Below are 19,121 nucleotides of genomic sequence, written 5' to 3' on the forward strand. Positions count from 1 at the left end.
TCTCTGTCTTAACAGAAACAGTAGCGAAATAAAACCGTTAAAGCTTAAGCTGCAATAAACTGGCCTGTTGGATTGGTTGGCCGAAGTACGCAATATTTATACTACCGCCGAACTTCGAGCAAAAATATTCTAGAAATGTCGGCGTAGGTTCTGGAGCCAACGAGGCGAGCGGGAGGTGTGCGAGTCTTCTGGACGGAGCCGGACGTTGCGACGACGCTCGAAGAGCATGGCCAAAGTAAGCAACCATGAAGTTCTGTAGCCTGCCGCTTGATGGCATTTGCTGTCGGTGTACATAACAAGCGAAGAGTTGTCAAAACAAATCGTGTTATATCAAGAGCTATGCCTGTAATCACCGTTAACGTGGTATTCCAAACAAAATCTGGACATTAATTCAAATAACTGAGCTAATATGGCTGTACTTTGACTGATAAACATTTTAAAATTATTTACTGGCATTGCTACAAGTTTCTTTTAATAAAATAATTGTATTATAGCCATCAGGTAACTCTAGAAAACGACCACAAGTAGTTTTTCTGTCATTCGTGTTGTGCGTGTTGCCTAACCAAACACTTAAAAAACAGTCCATTGGGGCAGGGTAAGGGGTTGTCCAAAAAAATAAAATAAGTAAGGTCGGTACCACTAATGGCACCTTTTCCGCACTAGAAGTCATGGAATTTCCAACAAAAGTGCAAAACGCTCCACCCTATTACGCACATTGCATTTTTTGTATAATAATTTAATAAATCGTGAACAACCAAAAAAAATTATGTGAACAAACGATCTAAATGATTTATTTTAAATTTCCGATATTTTTTTAGGTACGTGAAGGTGGCACCGCCCATTTTTTTGTATAAATTGTTTACAAATGGTGAACAAATGAAAATTTTATGTGAACAATCGTGAACAAAGGATGAATAAACGACCTACATGGTTTGTTTTCGATTTCCGAAAATGGGTTCTGCCAGGTTCACGCACATGCATTCTTGCATAAATTCCAATCATCACTTCTCAACGCACGTGTGAATTCTACGAGGGTCACTACGAAAGTTTTGAGATACGCATTGTTGTGGCACAGTATTTGAATTCCAACAATTGCGTTCGGTAGTGGTATCCAGAGCGAACAAGGGAAGCAAGTTTCAACTCGCCTCGCTCATCGGCGTGGCCGTATCGCCTTCACTTCTTTGTTGATATGAGCAGTATTCGGCTGTCTAGAATGGAGCTCGAAAGAGAACGTTTTCGGGCAATGATCCTTTACGATTTCAAAAGTGATTTGAACGAGACACAAAGCATTGACCGTTTGAAGGGGGCATTTGGGGACTTGCTTCTTCCCATGCTACAATTTTTCGGTGGTTTGGTGAATTCAGAAGAGGCCGGACATCGCTTAAAGATGAAGAGAGAGCTGGACGGCCAGCAACAGCTGTGTCAGATGAAAACATTGCCGCTGTGGAACACATGATTCGAGAAAATCCTCGAACAACTTTCAAGGACATTGAATCTACAGTGAACATTGGATCGCCAGCAGTAACAAAAATTCTTCATGATCACCTTCGGCTCAGGAAGGTTTCATCTCGTTGGTTGCCTCACACTTTGACTGAACAGCAGAAGCGCATGCGTGTGGAATGGTGTGAAGAAATGCTTGCAAGATTTGATGGAGGCAATTCTCGACGCGTCTCTGACATTGTTACTAGTGATGAGACTTGGATCTATCAATTTGACCCTGAAAATAAACGCCAGTCTACAGTTTGGATCTTTCCAGACGAAAATCCACCCACGAAAGTGAAGCGACCGCGAAGTGTGGGGAAGAAGATGGTCGCAACTTTCTTCTCCAAATCTGGCCATGTTGCAACTGTTCCACTTGAAGAACAATGGACTGTTACTGCTCAGGGGTACACCACTGTTTGTCTAACAAAAGTGTTCTAGAAGCTTCGGAAACGGCGTCCAAGAACTGGATTGCGTGGGATCCTGCTTCATCATGACAACGCGTCCGCACACACGGCCAACATCACAATTCAGTTCTTGGAATCTACGGAGGTTAAACTTATGACTCATCCGCCGTATAGCCCTGACCTGACCCCGTGTGATTTTTTTCTGTTTCCCAGGATCAAAGATCGCATGCGTGGGAAGAGATTTTGCTGCCCTGAAGAAGCTGTAGTGGCTTACGAGAATGAACTTTCAACACTTGAAGAAAAAGACTGGCAACACTGCTTCCAAAAGTGGTTTCCGAGGATGCAAAAGTGTGTACAGTGTAATGGTGAATACTTTGAGAAAATGCAAGTGTTAAATTGATTTTAAGCAAGTGTTAAATTGATTTTAAGTATGTAAGTTATTTCACATCCCGAAGAATTATCACAAATCATTCGATTTGTTGACATACAACGTGATCCTGTTCAAGTTCGGGAAGCATTTATTGATTTCATCTCTGTCGAAGGAAAGACTTCTGAGAGTATTTCACGAAACTTCAACGTGATAAGCTTGATATTAAGATTGCAGAGTCCAGTCTTGTGATAATCAGGCTACAATGGCTGGTCAATATTCTGGAGTTCAAACTTTGATAAGGAATATAAGTCCTTTGGCCATTTTCGTTCCTTGTAAGAATAATTCATTGAACCTTGTGGCTCAGTGCATTTTTTAAGAAATCGCTACTGGGTATCCAGGCACAAAAGGGCCCCTTGACACACGTAGCACACGTAGCAAAATTCAAACACAAGATATTATTTTAAATTGAATTTGTATACTCTTTTGAGTAATTTTGAGAAAAGCACCCAGACAACACACTCCACCAAGAATAAACTACCCCTCGCATTTTTTAGGACAAACGAGTTATTTATGCCATATTGTTAAGTTATTAATGAAATATTTATTTCTGAAATATGAACGAAAACACTTGAGTCCATTTTGAGAAAATCACTGAGAAAAAACTCACCCCAAAGTATAAACTACCCCTTGTAGATTTTTCTCAGATAAATGCCTTATACCACAAAATAGGGTTGCTAATTAAATATTGATTTATAAAAAAAGAAAAAAAACAAGATCGTTAGAGCCAGTTATTAGAAAATATATTTTTTCTATTTTCATCGTACAGGAAACTACCCTTGTTTTGGGAGTAGGAGTGAAATAAAAGAAACTATAGGAAATACTATGAAAATCTTAAAACTAAAATTTGGTGCAGATAAGTTGAACGGTTGGCCTCTAGGCGAGTGCACAGAAAAGTAGCGAACGGCCGGACGAACAGATGGACATGTATCAAAAAATAACTTTTTCGGTATACGTGTAAATTCGTTGAAATCTCAAATTTGATTTTTTTTCGATCACCATACTTTCTTCTCTCATTTGTCACTTCAAAGTAAAAGCAACTCAGAACTATAGATAAGAGACACCTACTTTTACACATAGACATTTATTGATTTAAAAATGTTTTAGTTTGTCATTTCACTTCCAATTGAAAGGTTTTACCATGACTAACGGCATACCAATGACGAGACGGAAGTTTTGAGGAGTAAATGCATTCAGAAGTCTAGACTACATTACGCCTATCAGGCTGTTTTTACTTCTGCAATTGTTGACAGTTGTAATTTCGTCCAAACGCTACATGAAATAATTCTTGGTTGACGTCATTGTGTTACTATTTTAGTATTGTTCTCTTCAGACTTGGTTGAAGTTTTGTCTTAACGGTTATACATTTTTTCTTTCTTATTTCATCGTTACACATAAGAATAAAATGTTCTGGTGAGTGGATAAATTCGAACCTACGAACATTGAGTTTTCATTCTTCCGATACATTACCAATGGACCAAGCTTTGTCTTCACGTTAACGCACGGTTACAGGGTATATTACGATTTAAATAAAATGGCTGGCTGTTAGAGTTTCCTGCCCAAATATTTCGATAAAAAATTTTCATTGCTTCGTAGATACGTAGAGCAATGTTTAGATACACATTTTAGGATAGTGCATTTTAGTGTATATAATAATTTCATGCCAGATAAAAGCTAGATAAGTTTTGATAAAATGTTTCATATGTAGTTCTCAATAATAGGCTTGCTGTTCGGGGTGAAGTTTCAAGGTTCAGCATTGACTAGCAGTTTTTGCTATTAATATCCCTTCTAACAATATTGGCAGTGGACAAAAGTTAGCCCGTGTTGAAGCTTTTTGCTCCTAATTTAATTATTTTACTTTATTATTTAACGAATATATTGAAAATTGTCAGCAGGCACGTATACAGTAATTTATTTCGGAAGGAGCCCGACTTCAATATTAGGATAAATTATAATAAAATTTTAAAAGATAATCCCAAAAATTAGGCTAAATTTACAGAAAAGTTGGGATTTCAGAGGGGGTCCGGACCCCCTGTACCCACCCCTAAATGCGTCCTTGTTTGTCAGTAACGTTTCCTCATTTTGAAACCCTCAAAAACTTCGGATATATAAAGGGAAAAGAGTTATTTTCTATAAAGGAGACGCGACAGTTTTATTGCACATGGTGGTATCCAACGTTCACAAGGGCAAGAATTCCTTCCCTTTTATTCTTTTGCTATTGTGCTCTATCGTAAGGTTAGGTTTGTAAAATATTACTCTTACAAACAAGCGTGATTGGCAGATAGGAATACTGAACAGAACTCCACAGAAATGCATGCTGAACTTACGTTTATAGCTACTCTTTGGTGATTTGGCCTCAAGGTCAATCGAGTGGTAATTCAGTTCCGTTTCTGTTCTTGAGCCATGTTCGTATTACTTCGAACAGTTTTGCTAATGAAAAGCATGCCTCGTAATATAACAGACTTCTTTCGCGTAAGAAATCGGAACTCAGTTGGTCACAGCAACTTTTGTTACCTAACCATAACGGCCTAGGGTCGTCTTCAGTAGAATAAAAAATGTTACGTGATATTCCATTCACGAAGGAGGAAAGGTTACTTTAAATATATTTCTTATTCATTTTGTCTACTCTGCTTGTCAGAAATTATATACTTTCTGTTGGGACGGTGCTGAAAAGAGAGGGGGGGAAATAAAACTTCGTGCCCCCTCATACATTTTAAATTTTGTTACATGGTTGCTCAAATTATTACTAAAGAAAGCACTTTAAACCAAGATATCTAAAGTTACATTATGTAAGGGTGGCATATTCAGGAATAATAATAATAATAATAATAATAATAATAAATGTCTTTGGAGAGCCGAAATTATGTGACACGAATCATTACATGTAGAGCTTTAAGATGAGTGGTCATAGGAGAGGAAAAAAACAGGGCTTTTCTCTGACCAATGTAAAGACTATGTGCTGAAGTTAAGCATAATAATTCTACAATAGGTTGCGTTTACGTAGAATATCAGTTACTTCAGTTCTCCTCCTTCGGGCTACTTACCTCATGTGGTAAATTCAAAACAATTTCAATTTAAGACAAATACATGTAAAACTTTTCTGTAATTAAATATATATAGGGGAAATTAAACATTTAATAGGGAAATCTGTTATCAAAGTGTCCAAAAAAGTAGATAGAAGACTATCAAGCGAGAAACATTGTGAAACTTTATAAAATTCTCTAAATTAGAATTAACATTTACTGGAAAACATTCGTTATGCACCAGTGAGCATGTAGTGAGTAGTGAGCACAGGGGAAATTATTACGAAACTGTTTGCAAACAAAAATTAGAGACACTAATGCAAGTGCGAGAACGGCATTTTTTTTGGTATCGTCATGAGTTTTACACATATGTTACAATTTGATTTTTTCCCACATAAAAAATAAATAAAATAACCACAGTAATAAAAATTACAACGGCACTTCCATAGGGTTCGAACCCAATACCTTCGGCATACAGACTAGTTGCTTTAACTAACTGAGCTACTTGTTTTCTTACGTGAACTGAACCTGTTCTACGGTAAAGACGATTTTTCATTACGATTGTGCTAAGAATTCGTCTTTTTCCATAGGTAATTTCCACTATTTGCTCTATCTATACGTTAATACTTAGCATAGATTAATATATTTGGAGTTCGCTGATAATGCATGTAATAAGACACATTAGAAATGTTTCGTTAAAAGTTTCGTTTGTAGATCTAATCCACGTCTCTCTCAATGACATAGATGTCGCTGCTTCGTGTTGAACTGCAGAATTCCCTCGCGTTCTTGAAAATTTCCCACTTTAGCAGAGTTGGTAATTCTCGAGATTTCTGTCGATTTAATGTTTTTTGCTTCTAATTTATTTATTTTAAACTAATATCTAACACAAATATTAAAAACGGGTTTGTTATTAACCTGTCCTGCTGGGGAAACCTTCCGAAATTTCGAACATATAAAGAAAACGGAGATATTTTCAAAAAAACTTCAGAATAAAGAGACGCGTCATTTATTTTGCTCATGGTAGTACATATCTAAGATCCAATCCACTTTTTTTTTCAATGTACTATACCAATGCTTGACTTACATGATACATTCACATAATAACATTAATGAACTACATCAAACGTTACTTTTTAATAAATGTCAGAAGTCAATGTTACCACAGTAAACGTGATAAAGTTGTAGAAATCTCTGTGCAGTATGGGCTACGTCATCAAATACATATCTAGTCTCATTCATCATCATAGGTATTTTTGCAATTATTGGCAGGTCACTTGCCGCAACTGTGAAGCTTTTACGCTCCACGGTCTTCCGCTAACCTCTTCATTTTCACAATTTCTCTGTTTTGATATCGTCCATTAATTGTAGTCTCCTTCGCCCCATCCCTCTCTTTTGTGGCACCATACCCTCTGAAATGTCCCTCGTGATACAGTTCCTTCTTACCTAATGTCCCAACCAATTTCTCTTCCTCTTCTTAATATCTAAAAATTGTTCTTTTCTCCCCCACCATTTCTAATACTCTCTCATTCGTTTCCAGCTTGACCCAGCTAATTCTCTCCATTTTTCTGCACACCAACATTTCGATAGCTTCCACTAGTTTCTAATCATTTTTGCGTAATGTTCATGACTCTCACTCATACAGTACGACACTCCACACGAATCATTTTCTGAGTCTTTTTCTCAGCTCCTTAATCAATGTATAATATATAGTTCTGTTGTGTTTAGATATGGCTCAGTGATAGAGCGTTCACCTCTGGTGCATGGGGTCCCGGGTTCAAACCCTGCTCCGCCAAGTGAACTTTGTGGTGGACAGACACCGTGTGCGTGGGTCTCCTCGGAGTTTTCCCGTTTCCTCCCACTTTCTTCATTCCACCATTTCATTCATTTCTCATTATCACCGCATCCTTTAGCCTAACCGGCATAATCTTGGGACGTAAAACTCAAAAATTTCATTTCATTTTTCAAGCTTTCGGCCATCTACTTTAGACTTCAGTTTACCCCTTTTCAAATTATTCTTATCCTAAATCAGTGCGAATAAACTCGATTTCTCTTGGAAAATTCAAATCTAAAGATAAAAAATTCGGTACGAGACGAATATCCGACGAATTCGTCTCATACTGAATTTACTTGGATCTTCTGTCGTGGAAAATATTATTTCACGAAAAAGAGTTTCTTCTGTTTCACATGCGAAATGAAACCCCTAATGACTCAAATCAAAAGTTTTAAAACTATTATCAGAAATGGCGATACGAGTGGGAACGCGAGGACATTTTCAAGCGGTAGTTACGATCGCTAACAACTAACTCCACAAAAGCGTGTACCGTAAATACATTGCGCCGATAGCCACAAAACAGAGCTTTATTGTATTGTAAATCACGCAGGGTTCGTCACCAGTCATGCTGGTATCTAGTAGCGTCTTCAAATCCCTTCTGCATGATTCAGTTTATACACGCTGTGTGTTCTAAATTTTCCAAAACAGTATAAATATTTACTTATAAAAATGAAAAGAACTGAACAGAATTATTTGTTTAAAAGATTGCTTACAAACCTGAGAATAAAAATAAAGATTACAGAAAAAATACGTTACGTAAAGGAGACGTTAACCCCCTCCTCCCTCCCCTCGTGTCATATTTCGTAACTCAATGTCCAACCCCCTCAACCCCCTTTGCCGCGTTACGTATAATGTGGACGATCCCTTAGATACGTATCACATTCATTACACTCACAGATCCCAGTATCCCGGACAAAATCCCGGAATTCATATTCAAATTTCTATCTGCCCATTCACATTTCTGTCTGTCCATTGAATTGAAACAATTGAAAATTAATTGTTTTCACAGCAATACAAGCGAGCGGGAAGTGTTTTGACTTCTTTCTTTCACTCTTGGTTAGGTTATGCGTGTGTGTGTTTATGTCTGGGTATAACAAACGGTTCTGCGAACTCGAAATATTTTAACAATCGGTATTAGCGAACTGGTGCGAACGGGCTAAATAGCACCACTGCTCACCAGTTGTGATTAAAATTGTTCGTCGCTCATAATAGTGAAAATGTTAAGCGTCTGTGTCGTTGTGTCAACATGAATAAATTAAATTACCATATTTCTTAGAGCGGAAACTGTAATCAAAGTCACAGTTCCGAATCACACACTTTGTACTGTGCAGCGTATATAAAGACAGTATGATGTATGTATTCTGGAAACTTTTAAATGTCACAAGTCATTGAACGACTGAGAATCGTTTTTTACCTTGTTGCAGTGTTTTAACTCATGATCTTAGAATCTTCCTGTTACACGTAGGAGAGGTCCATTTAACACAGGTATAAAAAAAAGGACCCACAAAATTCTGATACTGGCAGTAGGCACAACTCAAAGCAAATGTATAGTATATTGTACTTATTTCGCAAAAGTCAAGACCATGGATCCACAGAGGACTTACTTCACACTAAACCACACAATCCTTAAGATAACCAATACGTAAGTAATTTAGAGTATTTTAAAGTAAGGTATGAATGAATTAATTTTATTTATTTTCTTTAAGCATTTTCGGCCGAACGGAAAGAAAGCTGACTTAAATTTGCATCTGCACAAGGCCCCTTATGATGCACTTAACACGCGTTTTAAAATACATCTTTTCTGTGATTTAAAATACGTTGCTCCTGTGATTTTCCCTTAAAGATATAAATATTTTCCTCTTTTTTTAAAAAAAAGAAAAAAGAAAAAATATAATTTTTTGCTTCTGGACTTCTTGACCAAGGGGGCCCCATTAAAGAAATACTGAAAACATTTTCATCATAGAAGTCTAACAAACTTGACACGAGTCACTCCTATATAATTCATGAACCCTTTTGTACATCTTGAGAGAGGTCCGATCATAAAAGTTTCCGATGTGGTCCCTCTTGTATCTCCGCGCTCCAGGGCCCCAAATGATCTTAATCCGTCCCTATATATTTTCTATACAAAAATCAATGGTGCTGTAAAATGTAAATTATTATTTAGTTACGACTTCATTTAAGATTTCAATTTAGCTGAATATTTCAATATTTAGCAAAATTATGAAGCAGAGTGGGAAATCAGGAACATTCAAGGGTTGAATTACGAAAAATATGGAAGAAGGTTTTCGCAGCATCATGAGCTGGCAATGATGGTCTGGAATTTGCTAACTGTATTGCTTGTACTCGACATGTTATCGTCCTCCGTTCCGTTACTCCCGTATGCGAGGAGTGCGTGACGTGTGTTTTATGTGCATATACCGCTACCGAAGGGCCCACTAAAAAATTCACGATCCAGGCCCCACCGGAAAATTTCCCGGTTTCCCGCCTGGCCAGTACGGCCCTGGAAATACTGAAATTTGAAGTTTTAGAGTAGTTTTAACTTTAAGAGCTTTCTAAGTTTAAGAATACTGTATTATCTATTATTAATATATTATGATATTTATAATATATTCAAGTTTGTAACTATTGTGCAGATTTGTCCACTTCTATGAGGCATAATTATAAGCTGTATGTATGATCAGATTAATTTATAAGTTCTTTATATATTATCAAAATTTCCTTACGTCATATCCTCGTTTATGCTCAGTGTACGTTACCAGCATATTATATAATATATATAATATGTGTGTGTGCTCTTGTGCCTTTGAATTGTCAGTTTAAATACATATGAATATGAATATGAATATGTACCGACAACCCAACTTTCTAAAATTTAAAAATTTGCTCTTGTAAAATATTTTAATAGTTTTTCACAATTTTTGTCGGCCTTTCCAGTTAAATATTTATGCCCCTTCTTCAAGTAGGAATTATAGCGGGAACTGCTGTAGGACAGTTGTGGTTTATACTCCCCCCTGTGTATTAATATTCTCCCCCGGGGAAAATATTCTGAAATCATCACTGTTTGTGAAGTAAGAGAGTCCGTGCTACGATGAAATGACATCAATGTTGCTGAATCAAGTAATTGTCACACACACTACAGCATAAGATAAAGCGAACAGTCTACTCTGTTATGGTTGATTAGTATTATTTTCCTTAACAGAACTAATTTGTAATGAAGGAACTGTTAATTGTTATGTAATCTTACATCAGAAGATGCATATCTATGTGTGTAAGAAAAAATAATTTTGGGTCGCGGTGGCTCAGTGACACAATGTTCACTTCTGCGCGTAGGGTTTCTGGTTCGATCCCAACTCCCATCAAGCGGACTTTGTAGTGGAGAAACACAGTGATTGTGTGTTTTCTTGGAATCCTCCTCCTATTTTCTTAATCCTCCATTATCATGGATTTCATTATCATCGTTGCCCTTTGCCTTTATGATGATTTTTATTTAAACTTGTAATAATCACTTGTGTATAACAACTATATCGAGTTTATAAAATATTTCTAGTGAGAAAATTTTTATGGAAATATTTTTCACCTTAACCGTTAGTTGTGATAGTTGTATTAAAAGATGAATGATTTAAACTCAAATAACAAGCAATAATAAAACATACCACTGATAAGGAGAAATTCATTTACCTTATACAATCGTGGATCCCTAATGAAGTCGATGCCACGCACCATAGGAGGGCATACTTGTTCTCCAGTAATTTCATGAAAAGGGCGTTGCCCTAATCTATCTCTTCTATAATCAGTCATACCGATGAATTTCTGCAGACTTCCTAACACTCTACAGCTACTAGTTCCACTGCTAGTGCCACCATTACACGCTACTCTGGAAAAGAAAAGGAAGTAATGTAATGATTGAGCATGCGTGAAAAATATCAACGTGATTAAAATACACGTTGCCACATCGTTTCTTAACAGCATTGAATCATTATTTCAGTATGAGCCGTTATTGAGAGAGAGAATTACGTAAGTATTCATTTTCATAAAGAAGAAAAACAAGACATAACCGAAAAACTAAAGGCGTTACGAACTGCGGTAACTTGGCAATGAAGTTGAATAACAATGTTATGTAACATAATCAAAACTACATTCAGTAGCCACAGGCATTCAGAACTTTTTCAGCTGTAACAAAAAGATATTTTATTTATTGTATGAATTTGATCTACTTAAATTAAGTGAATAGTTGTCAGTGCAAAAGATCGCTTCGCTTCAAATTTCCTCTTGCTCAATTACAAAGAAGCCTTATCTAGTGCTCGGAAGCTTCGTGGCTAAGCGGTTAGCGTACGCGCGTTTGGCGTCGGAGACCCGGGTTCAATTCCCGGCGGGAGCTCATGTGGTTGCGATTCCACGTTAATCAGTAGGTCCCGTCTCATCTAGCCTCGCTGCTGAAACGGACGATAAACTCAAAACCAACTTATCTAGTGCTCGGAATTTTCGGGTTAACGGGCACCCGCCAGTCCGCTCGTTACTCGATGCATTCTGTTTTATCCGATCGAATATGAGCTCAGGATCTTATGACCCGTATAACTTGCTTGAACCGTTTGACATGTATGACCCATTTGGCTTATTAGAACCGATAGACCCGTTGGAGCAGAGACTTGCTAAATCCCTTAGACTAAAAACATTCATTATGTATCCTAACATACAAAATACATCATATTATACGTTGTACTTCATATATTGTATTCCATATTTCATTTCAAAATGACCTCAAGGAAGTTCTTTCCTTCAGATCAATCAAAAATTATGATGTTTTGATGCCAACTTCAAACATACTGTACGTTTGTTTTTTTTTTAAGAGAGAGAGAGAGAGAGAGAGAAAGAGAGAAAGAAAGAAAAACATTGAAAATGGAAAGTACCTAGGTACACTTCGCGGCATAGAAATTGTTACAAAAATTCTAAGTCCAAATTAATAAACTCTTACCCCGTTTTCTTATCCATCCAGAACTAAATGTCTGAATCAATTAGTTGCTTTTAGTACGATCCAACTCCAACTTCTCTCCTCCTCCACTTCTCCTTGTCTCAAGCAGTGTGTGTGTGTGACGTAGTACACTCCATTCAGACAAAAAAAAAGTTTACAATTTTATAGCTCTAAAATAGTCTTTTTCATTCGTTTGTTCTGAAATATCTTTTAAGAGCCTATTTTTAAAAAAAGTCTCACAATCTTCCCATAGCTTCATTAATACCTTTAGTTTCATTCTTTCCCTTCTTTAAAGACTGCAAGCTAGCAAGATGCTCCCTAAGAAATCTATGGAAATTGCCAATAACGGCAGTAAGTTTTGAGCTTCCTAAAGTCTGTAATGCACGCACAGAGCTCGAGAATATCTACTGACAGAAATGAATGTTATTCAATGATTCATTTCATTTCTTTTCAGTAATTGCAAGCAAATGTTCCAAGAGCGTCATTTGGGCAGGACAGGAGGGTGTAATTTCCCCTTCCGTGAGCTTCATAAATAATATTGTTTGAGCAAATGTATAGTAATACACTAATAAAAAAGTGAAAAATTTTTGTCGGCGGAGATCTCCACCCCCCCCCCCCCCGAAAAAAATCTAAAATGACACTGCTTTTAGCAACAAACCTATAGAGTTACGACAGTACATTGCTAGAGAGCTTACATTTGGTTTCAAGAGTCGAAGGTTTGATCTACGGCCATATGAGTTCCTGGGCGACATTGAGAGAGAGATTGAAATATGGAGACAGAGAGGAATGATCTATATACACAGATTTAGAACTGGGGAAAAAAGATCGGACAGCATTCGTATTATGACGAAAATTGTGATTTTGTGGAACAGAAGAAGGGAAGGTTTCGAAATACGAGGATCACATTAGGCAGTTGTCGAACTAAGGTGGAGAACACTTTTGAGAGCATCAGATGATTACGAATGGAGAGAAAGATCTTGAGAACTGAGGAATTAAGAACTTAAAAACTCTGCAGCTTCCGAGATGGGTTTCGAACCGCGAACCTTGTAGTTATCGAACCATGACTATCCATTCTGCTACGGAGAACTCTGTACTCATGCACATACGTTTCCTTTAGATACGCTGAAAGCTAACTTAATGAGATATTCCAAAAGTTGACTTGGTGGATGCGCCGTTCTGATAGGATATAAACGTATTGTAACTTAGTTACAATATGCATAGTGAAATTCTCCTTGTTCAGAACACTCTTTAGGGCAGTTAAATTTGTTACTATTGTGTTACTTAGGTTACATTTGAAAGAACCATCTGATAAAGTAGTGTCAAACCCTGTGCGGCATTGTCTGTTAGGTGAATGGTTAATGTAAGTTACTTCTACGTGTATGGTCCGAGCTTCGAATCAAGACCATTCTTATTATTTTCTTTGAGCTACACTCACAATGTTCATTTCACAAGTTCAATTTTGAAGTAATGTAGTCACAGCTAGTTTAATTCGAAATTATTTTCAAATATGATATTTGTTATTACATGCGTTTCTTTAACTTGCGATGTTTCAAACTTGATATTAAATCTTACAACCTTAATGCAACTCAATTCCCTACGGCATATCATCACAAATGTTTGCACAACGACGACAGTCAGGCGTTAATACAAAATTCAGTTCTTACTGTAATGTATGTATATATATTTAGAAAGTTTGACTCAGAAAAAAAACGTACAGTGTAACATTGACTGTTGGGGAAATTTCAAACGAATTTACTTTACGTATAAATTACCATCTCAACAATCTACTGTGGGGCTAAGACACTGAAACCATTCCAGGCAGGAAAAGGGGTTTTAAGTAAAAATAAAAAAGTAATAGAATACGAAAAATATTGGTGTCAAACTCATAGTTTTTTGATGCGAAGAGATGCAAGGCTACAAGATGGCACTCCTCACTTGTTTGTAGGCTTGCATAAATGGAAAATTGTTTTAAAAGTATATTTTACATTCAAGTATGATTGTTAAATACAAAGCTTGTCCTTCAACATTATGTTTTATAATTATTTTCTACTGTATTTCTTATTTATAGTAACATTTTCTATTTATATTGTATTCTATGTTAAACGTTTCTTAATTACATTTACATTTGAAGAGCAGCTTATGACAATTCAGAGCAGCAGGGACATATACAGAATGCAGGCCTTGGCAATCCAAAGCTCCTGCGCCATGAAATCACGACTTTTATGTAAATTATATCTAATTTTAGAGATAATAGACATTTTAGTAAAACATGCCCTTAAAAAGCCTTGTCTACGCCCCTGCAAAGCAGTGAAAATTTTAGATAGTGAGCAGTTAGTAATGTTTCCCCAGAAGTTATATCTCCGATTTTTCCGAGTGTGATATCACTTTTCATCCGCAGTGTATTGAAACGCACTAAAAACGAACTGTTCTGAAGTCTTCACTGGTTCCCCCTGTGACCTCATGCCAATAGGGTCAACCTTGGACATATCCTTATCTGAAATATCACCTTTTATCTCAGTGATTCCGAAAACTATCCATTCAACACAAATATTGGATATTTTCGATTCTTTTCGCCTGTCACTCCCCCGTTGTCAAATCTATACCAACCAAGGATTCATTTGGACTTACGCAGCATCAACAGTGTCACTATTCTTCTTTGCACATGAATTCGACACTAATATCGTTCGTATTTGACGTCTTTTACATGTCATCTTCACCTCTTGGTAGGGGTGGTTTCAGTGTCTCGCCCCCATAACTATGGAGAAATTTCAACCAACGTAAGTATAATTATAAATTACCATTTTATAAATAACTGTACAGGTGATCTTTTTCGGAGAGGAATTCGTTAACTACTTTTTCGATATCAATATATTGCCTTTTTTGCTTTCCATCGTAAAAATTGCCAAAGGGCTCAACTTCATCTACACAATTGTGCTACGAATATAGGTTTTAGTGATTTAATTCACTGAATGCTCGCTTAGATGTTGCTCTCGTCACAGGAAAAGTGAGATACAGTTATAAAAGAAAAACGAAATGAAATATTTAAGTTTTACGCCCCACGATTATACCGATTACGCTAATGGTGACATTGATGCTGAGAAATGAATGAAATCGTGGAATGAAGAAGTGGGAGAAAACTGGAGAATCCCGAGGAAACTCATATACACGGTGTTTGTCTATAATAAAGTTCATTCGGCGCGAGCGGGGATCGAACCAAGGACCCCATTCACCATAGGAAAAGTTATAAGAATAGGCGTCTAAACTAGGGATGGGCAAAACCGGTTTTTATAAAAACCGAAAATCGGTTTTTATAAAAACCGAAACCCGAAAAACCGACATTTCGGTTTTCTCCAGAACCGGTTCCGGTTTTCTCCAAACCGGTTCGGTTTTCTCCAAAACCGGTTCGGTTTTTCGCCGAAACCGGTTTCGGTTTTCTCCAAAACCGGTTCGGTGAAAACCTTTCGAAAACACACAAAACTATTTCTGTGGAAATGGATTCGGTTTCCGGAGAAAAACGAAACACCATTCTGGTCAGAAATAGAACAAATTTAGAAAAAGCCGGAATCGGTTTTGAAGAAAACCGAAACCGGACCAGATAAAAACCGAACCGGTTTTGGAGAAAACCGATAACCGGTTTCGGTGAAAAACCGAACCAGTTTTGGAGAAAACCGAAACCGGTTTTGAAGAAAACCGAAACCGGTTTTTTGAAAATTTTCAAAACCCGGTTTCGGTTTTTCTAAAAACCGAAAAACCGGTTTTTGTGCCCACCACTAGTCTAAACCAATATTGAACATTACTATCAATGAGAGTTATATAAGAGTAGATCTTTAACTATTTCATTCTAAGGTAAATTTTCAATCAATCTTGTTTTTCACTACTGTTCAAAACTTAAAGTTGTTGCTTCAAGGACGTGATAAATCTTTTCGGTAAACTTCAGTCTATAGCTCCTTCACAACTTCTTTTTCATCTAAGGCTAAAGTAGTTGCATTTTAGACATTGAGGAAAACGTGTGAAATTATATAAAAACCTCCAAAGTGAAATTACGAAACTTTAGTTGGCCCCTTTTCGCTGTAGGACTCCTTCACCACACTCCCGTTAGTTACGCCGGGTGCATGATAGAGTTTCGGCCTTTTAGGAATATTTTTTAAGGCAGTACGAGTATTTTTTACTGCTGTGTGAATTGAGTTGTATGTGTTAGGACAGTTTTTTAAAGGAGACGAAAGATCCTATACTCAAACACAAAATCATGTCTTTCAAAGCCCTAATGGAAAACGAAACGAATCGTCGTATACATGTTACGTTTTTGAAGAGAAAAAGAGCAAAACATTGATTGCACAAACGTATAATGGTATCTTTTGCACGCAAATTTATAACTTATAAAACGTGTTGGCTTGATAGATGAGGCGTTAGTGAACAGGATTCTTCTGCTGGTGGTCCTACCTTCGAATCTCTTCCATTCTTGTTGCGTTTTTCTTTTAGCTACACTGAGTTTGTGCATTCCAGATCTTCACGCTTGAACCAAATCTAATACCAGTTAGTGAATTACAAGTAGCTGACATTATTTTCAAACACGAGACGTTATTACATGCGTTTCACTAGCTTACAGTACTCAACTTTGATATCAACTCTTCCATCCCCCATTTAACTCATTTCTTCACTTGTTTTGTTACAAAATTCATGAATCCTGATGAAAAATTGCTTTCCAATTAATGGTGAATGCTTTGAAACCAGGTGCAAAATATGAGAATTAAATGTCATATCTGTAGTTTCGTGTGAAGAAGAAACAAATTTGTGAACCAAAGGTTTAAGAACAACTCAAGTTATTAATATAAACTTTGCCGAAGATTATTCACTTATATCATCATAATAGAAATACGAAAGACGTTCTCCAACGAAGAAATACATCATACAACTTTGCAAGCGGAGGCAAAGAAACCTAACGTAACAAGACTAAAGACGAATTATTTACGGCGTAGTGATCGTGGTTGAGTGGTCAAGGCACTGGATCAGTAATCTTGAGGTTGGTGGTTCGAATCCGCGTGGTGGACTTTTTTTGCTTTAGGATATTTGATGGCGATTGATCGACGATGACACACGTTTTATTATACTCAGATATTTGAATACTCGGATGTTTCAATACTTGAACTATCAAATCTTCAGAAATAATGATAGTAATAATAATACTTATTATTGTCTCGTAGAAGATTAAAAGCTAGGAGCTAATTATCGCTCCGGTCATACCGTTACAAGCAGAAACGTGACATTTGGCAAGAATATTTCTGTTTTGTTTAATGTTGCCCACGAGAAGAGAAATTTCTCATCTTGTTTCTAAAACAAACAAAATAACATGAGAATTAACATTCGAGACGGGATAAGGGTAACTCAAATTATCATGTCGCTTTAGAGATGAGAATCGAGACGAGATGAAAAGTATCGTAAACATTTCTCGTCTTGTTACGATTCTCAAAATAGTGCATGTCCATTGTTTAAGTAACAATTGCTCTGTAGACGGAATCTTATAAGCTTTTTGTTACTTTGTATTTTACAGCTCATTGAATTATGGTCTGTGTAACTAATTTTTTACCAAAGCATTTATACTTACCTCTGCATATCCTAAAAATTAGTATATTATATGCCTTACTGTTGAGTGATATTCAATTATTTCTATTACAGTTATTTTCTTAAAACATATAGAAGAACTCTTTCTAAATGAAACGTTAGTGAAAAGCTTTTGTTTAAAATGTGGGTAGTTGCAGATGTGTATCTTGAAGATACAGAAACCCTTCTCCCAAATCCCTACGTTTAAGTTTTTTCCAAATTTTAGGCCTACTTTAAAACTTTTAATACCATTATTATTATTATTATTAATATTATTATTATTATTATTATTACTCAATATTTGAGATAAATATTACGTCCTATTTCAATGCAAATAAGCATACTGAAGTTAAGAAAAATCAAAATAAATTTGTTGGACCCTCTATAAGGACGAATTGCCTTATAAGAGATACTTTGGAAGGAAATGACGGGGGAAAAGGTGTCAGCTACTGGACAGTATGAAAATCGAACCTTCGGATGCCTTAACAGAAATTAAGTAGGATTTGTCTTCATCACGATACATAGTAACGCCCTTTCTTTGGTAAAAGACATTGGATTATGTTTGCGTCATATTCATTTTTAACAAAATATATATACGAAAGAAAATAGTTCGTATTTACCAATTTTGCTTGAACGAATATATGGAACGTGTTTCAAAATGAACGGAAATATTATTATTACTTTTAGTAAGAGTGGAAGAACGTAGAAACAATTCCACAATGTCATTTCAGACAAATTTATGACTCATACTAGACCTTAAGTATGGCCGTTTGGTATGCATGAATTGTTTGCGAAACACGCCAAGATTTCAGACAGCAGGAATCGACAGTGTAAACTGTGACGTGCTGATAGTTTTCCCCCTATGAAGGAAGTCGTTTCAACTCTAACTTGTAAGAACGAGAGAAATAGACTGTTTATCATGTTATAAAACATCAGAAATATCAACTTTGTAAATTATAAAATTTTTATGAATTTCGTGGGACGGACTCGAACCGCGGACCCCTGACTCACGAAACGACTGCTCAAGCCACTACCCTAAGACTGCTCTTCTAAGTAGGAGTCAAGAAACACTCGTCTATATAACAAGTTGCAAACGTTTACGATTGCAATATTTTATTAACGATGAAACACTGATTTTGGTCATAATAAAATACTTTAGTCCAGAGAATTTAAGTTTATTTTTTTTAAAAAAAAAGACCGAAAGTATCTCCGTAACTTATCTCTATTATATTCGGTTATCCTCGTTTTACATTTATTTCCAGTAACGTTGAACGACAGGGACGCGAACACAAATACACCGAGGACATTTAATATTTCAAAGGTTCTCCCATCGGGAATCGAAACTGAGACCCTGCCAAATGAACTATCTGATTGGTGGGGTACCTGG

General features: G+C 36.5%; 1 protein-coding gene and 1 long non-coding RNA gene across 3 annotated transcripts in view; one reads left to right on the plus strand and one right to left on the minus strand.

Annotated features, from left to right (window-relative positions):
* Nucleotides 1-19,121, minus strand: part of Men-b (NADP-dependent malic enzyme b, mitochondrial) — a 1,138,140-nt gene that overhangs the window by 871,659 nt on the left and 247,360 nt on the right. Inside the window, exon 2 of the mRNA XM_081728617.1 lies at nucleotides 10,846-11,041. Coding sequence (XP_081584743.1) covers nucleotides 10,846-11,041 — 196 coding nt within the window. The remainder of the gene's footprint in view (nucleotides 1-10,845; nucleotides 11,042-19,121) is intronic.
* LOC145662749 (uncharacterized) overlaps nucleotides 1-19,121 on the plus strand; it is a 244,977-nt gene that overhangs the window by 36,236 nt on the left and 189,620 nt on the right. The gene's annotated exons all lie outside the window — the stretch shown is intronic.

Source organism: Thermobia domestica, chromosome 10, assembly GCF_964235325.1.
Source record: "Thermobia domestica chromosome 10, izTheDome1.hap1.1, whole genome shotgun sequence".
Classification (NCBI taxonomy): domain Eukaryota; kingdom Metazoa; phylum Arthropoda; class Insecta; order Zygentoma; family Lepismatidae; genus Thermobia; species Thermobia domestica.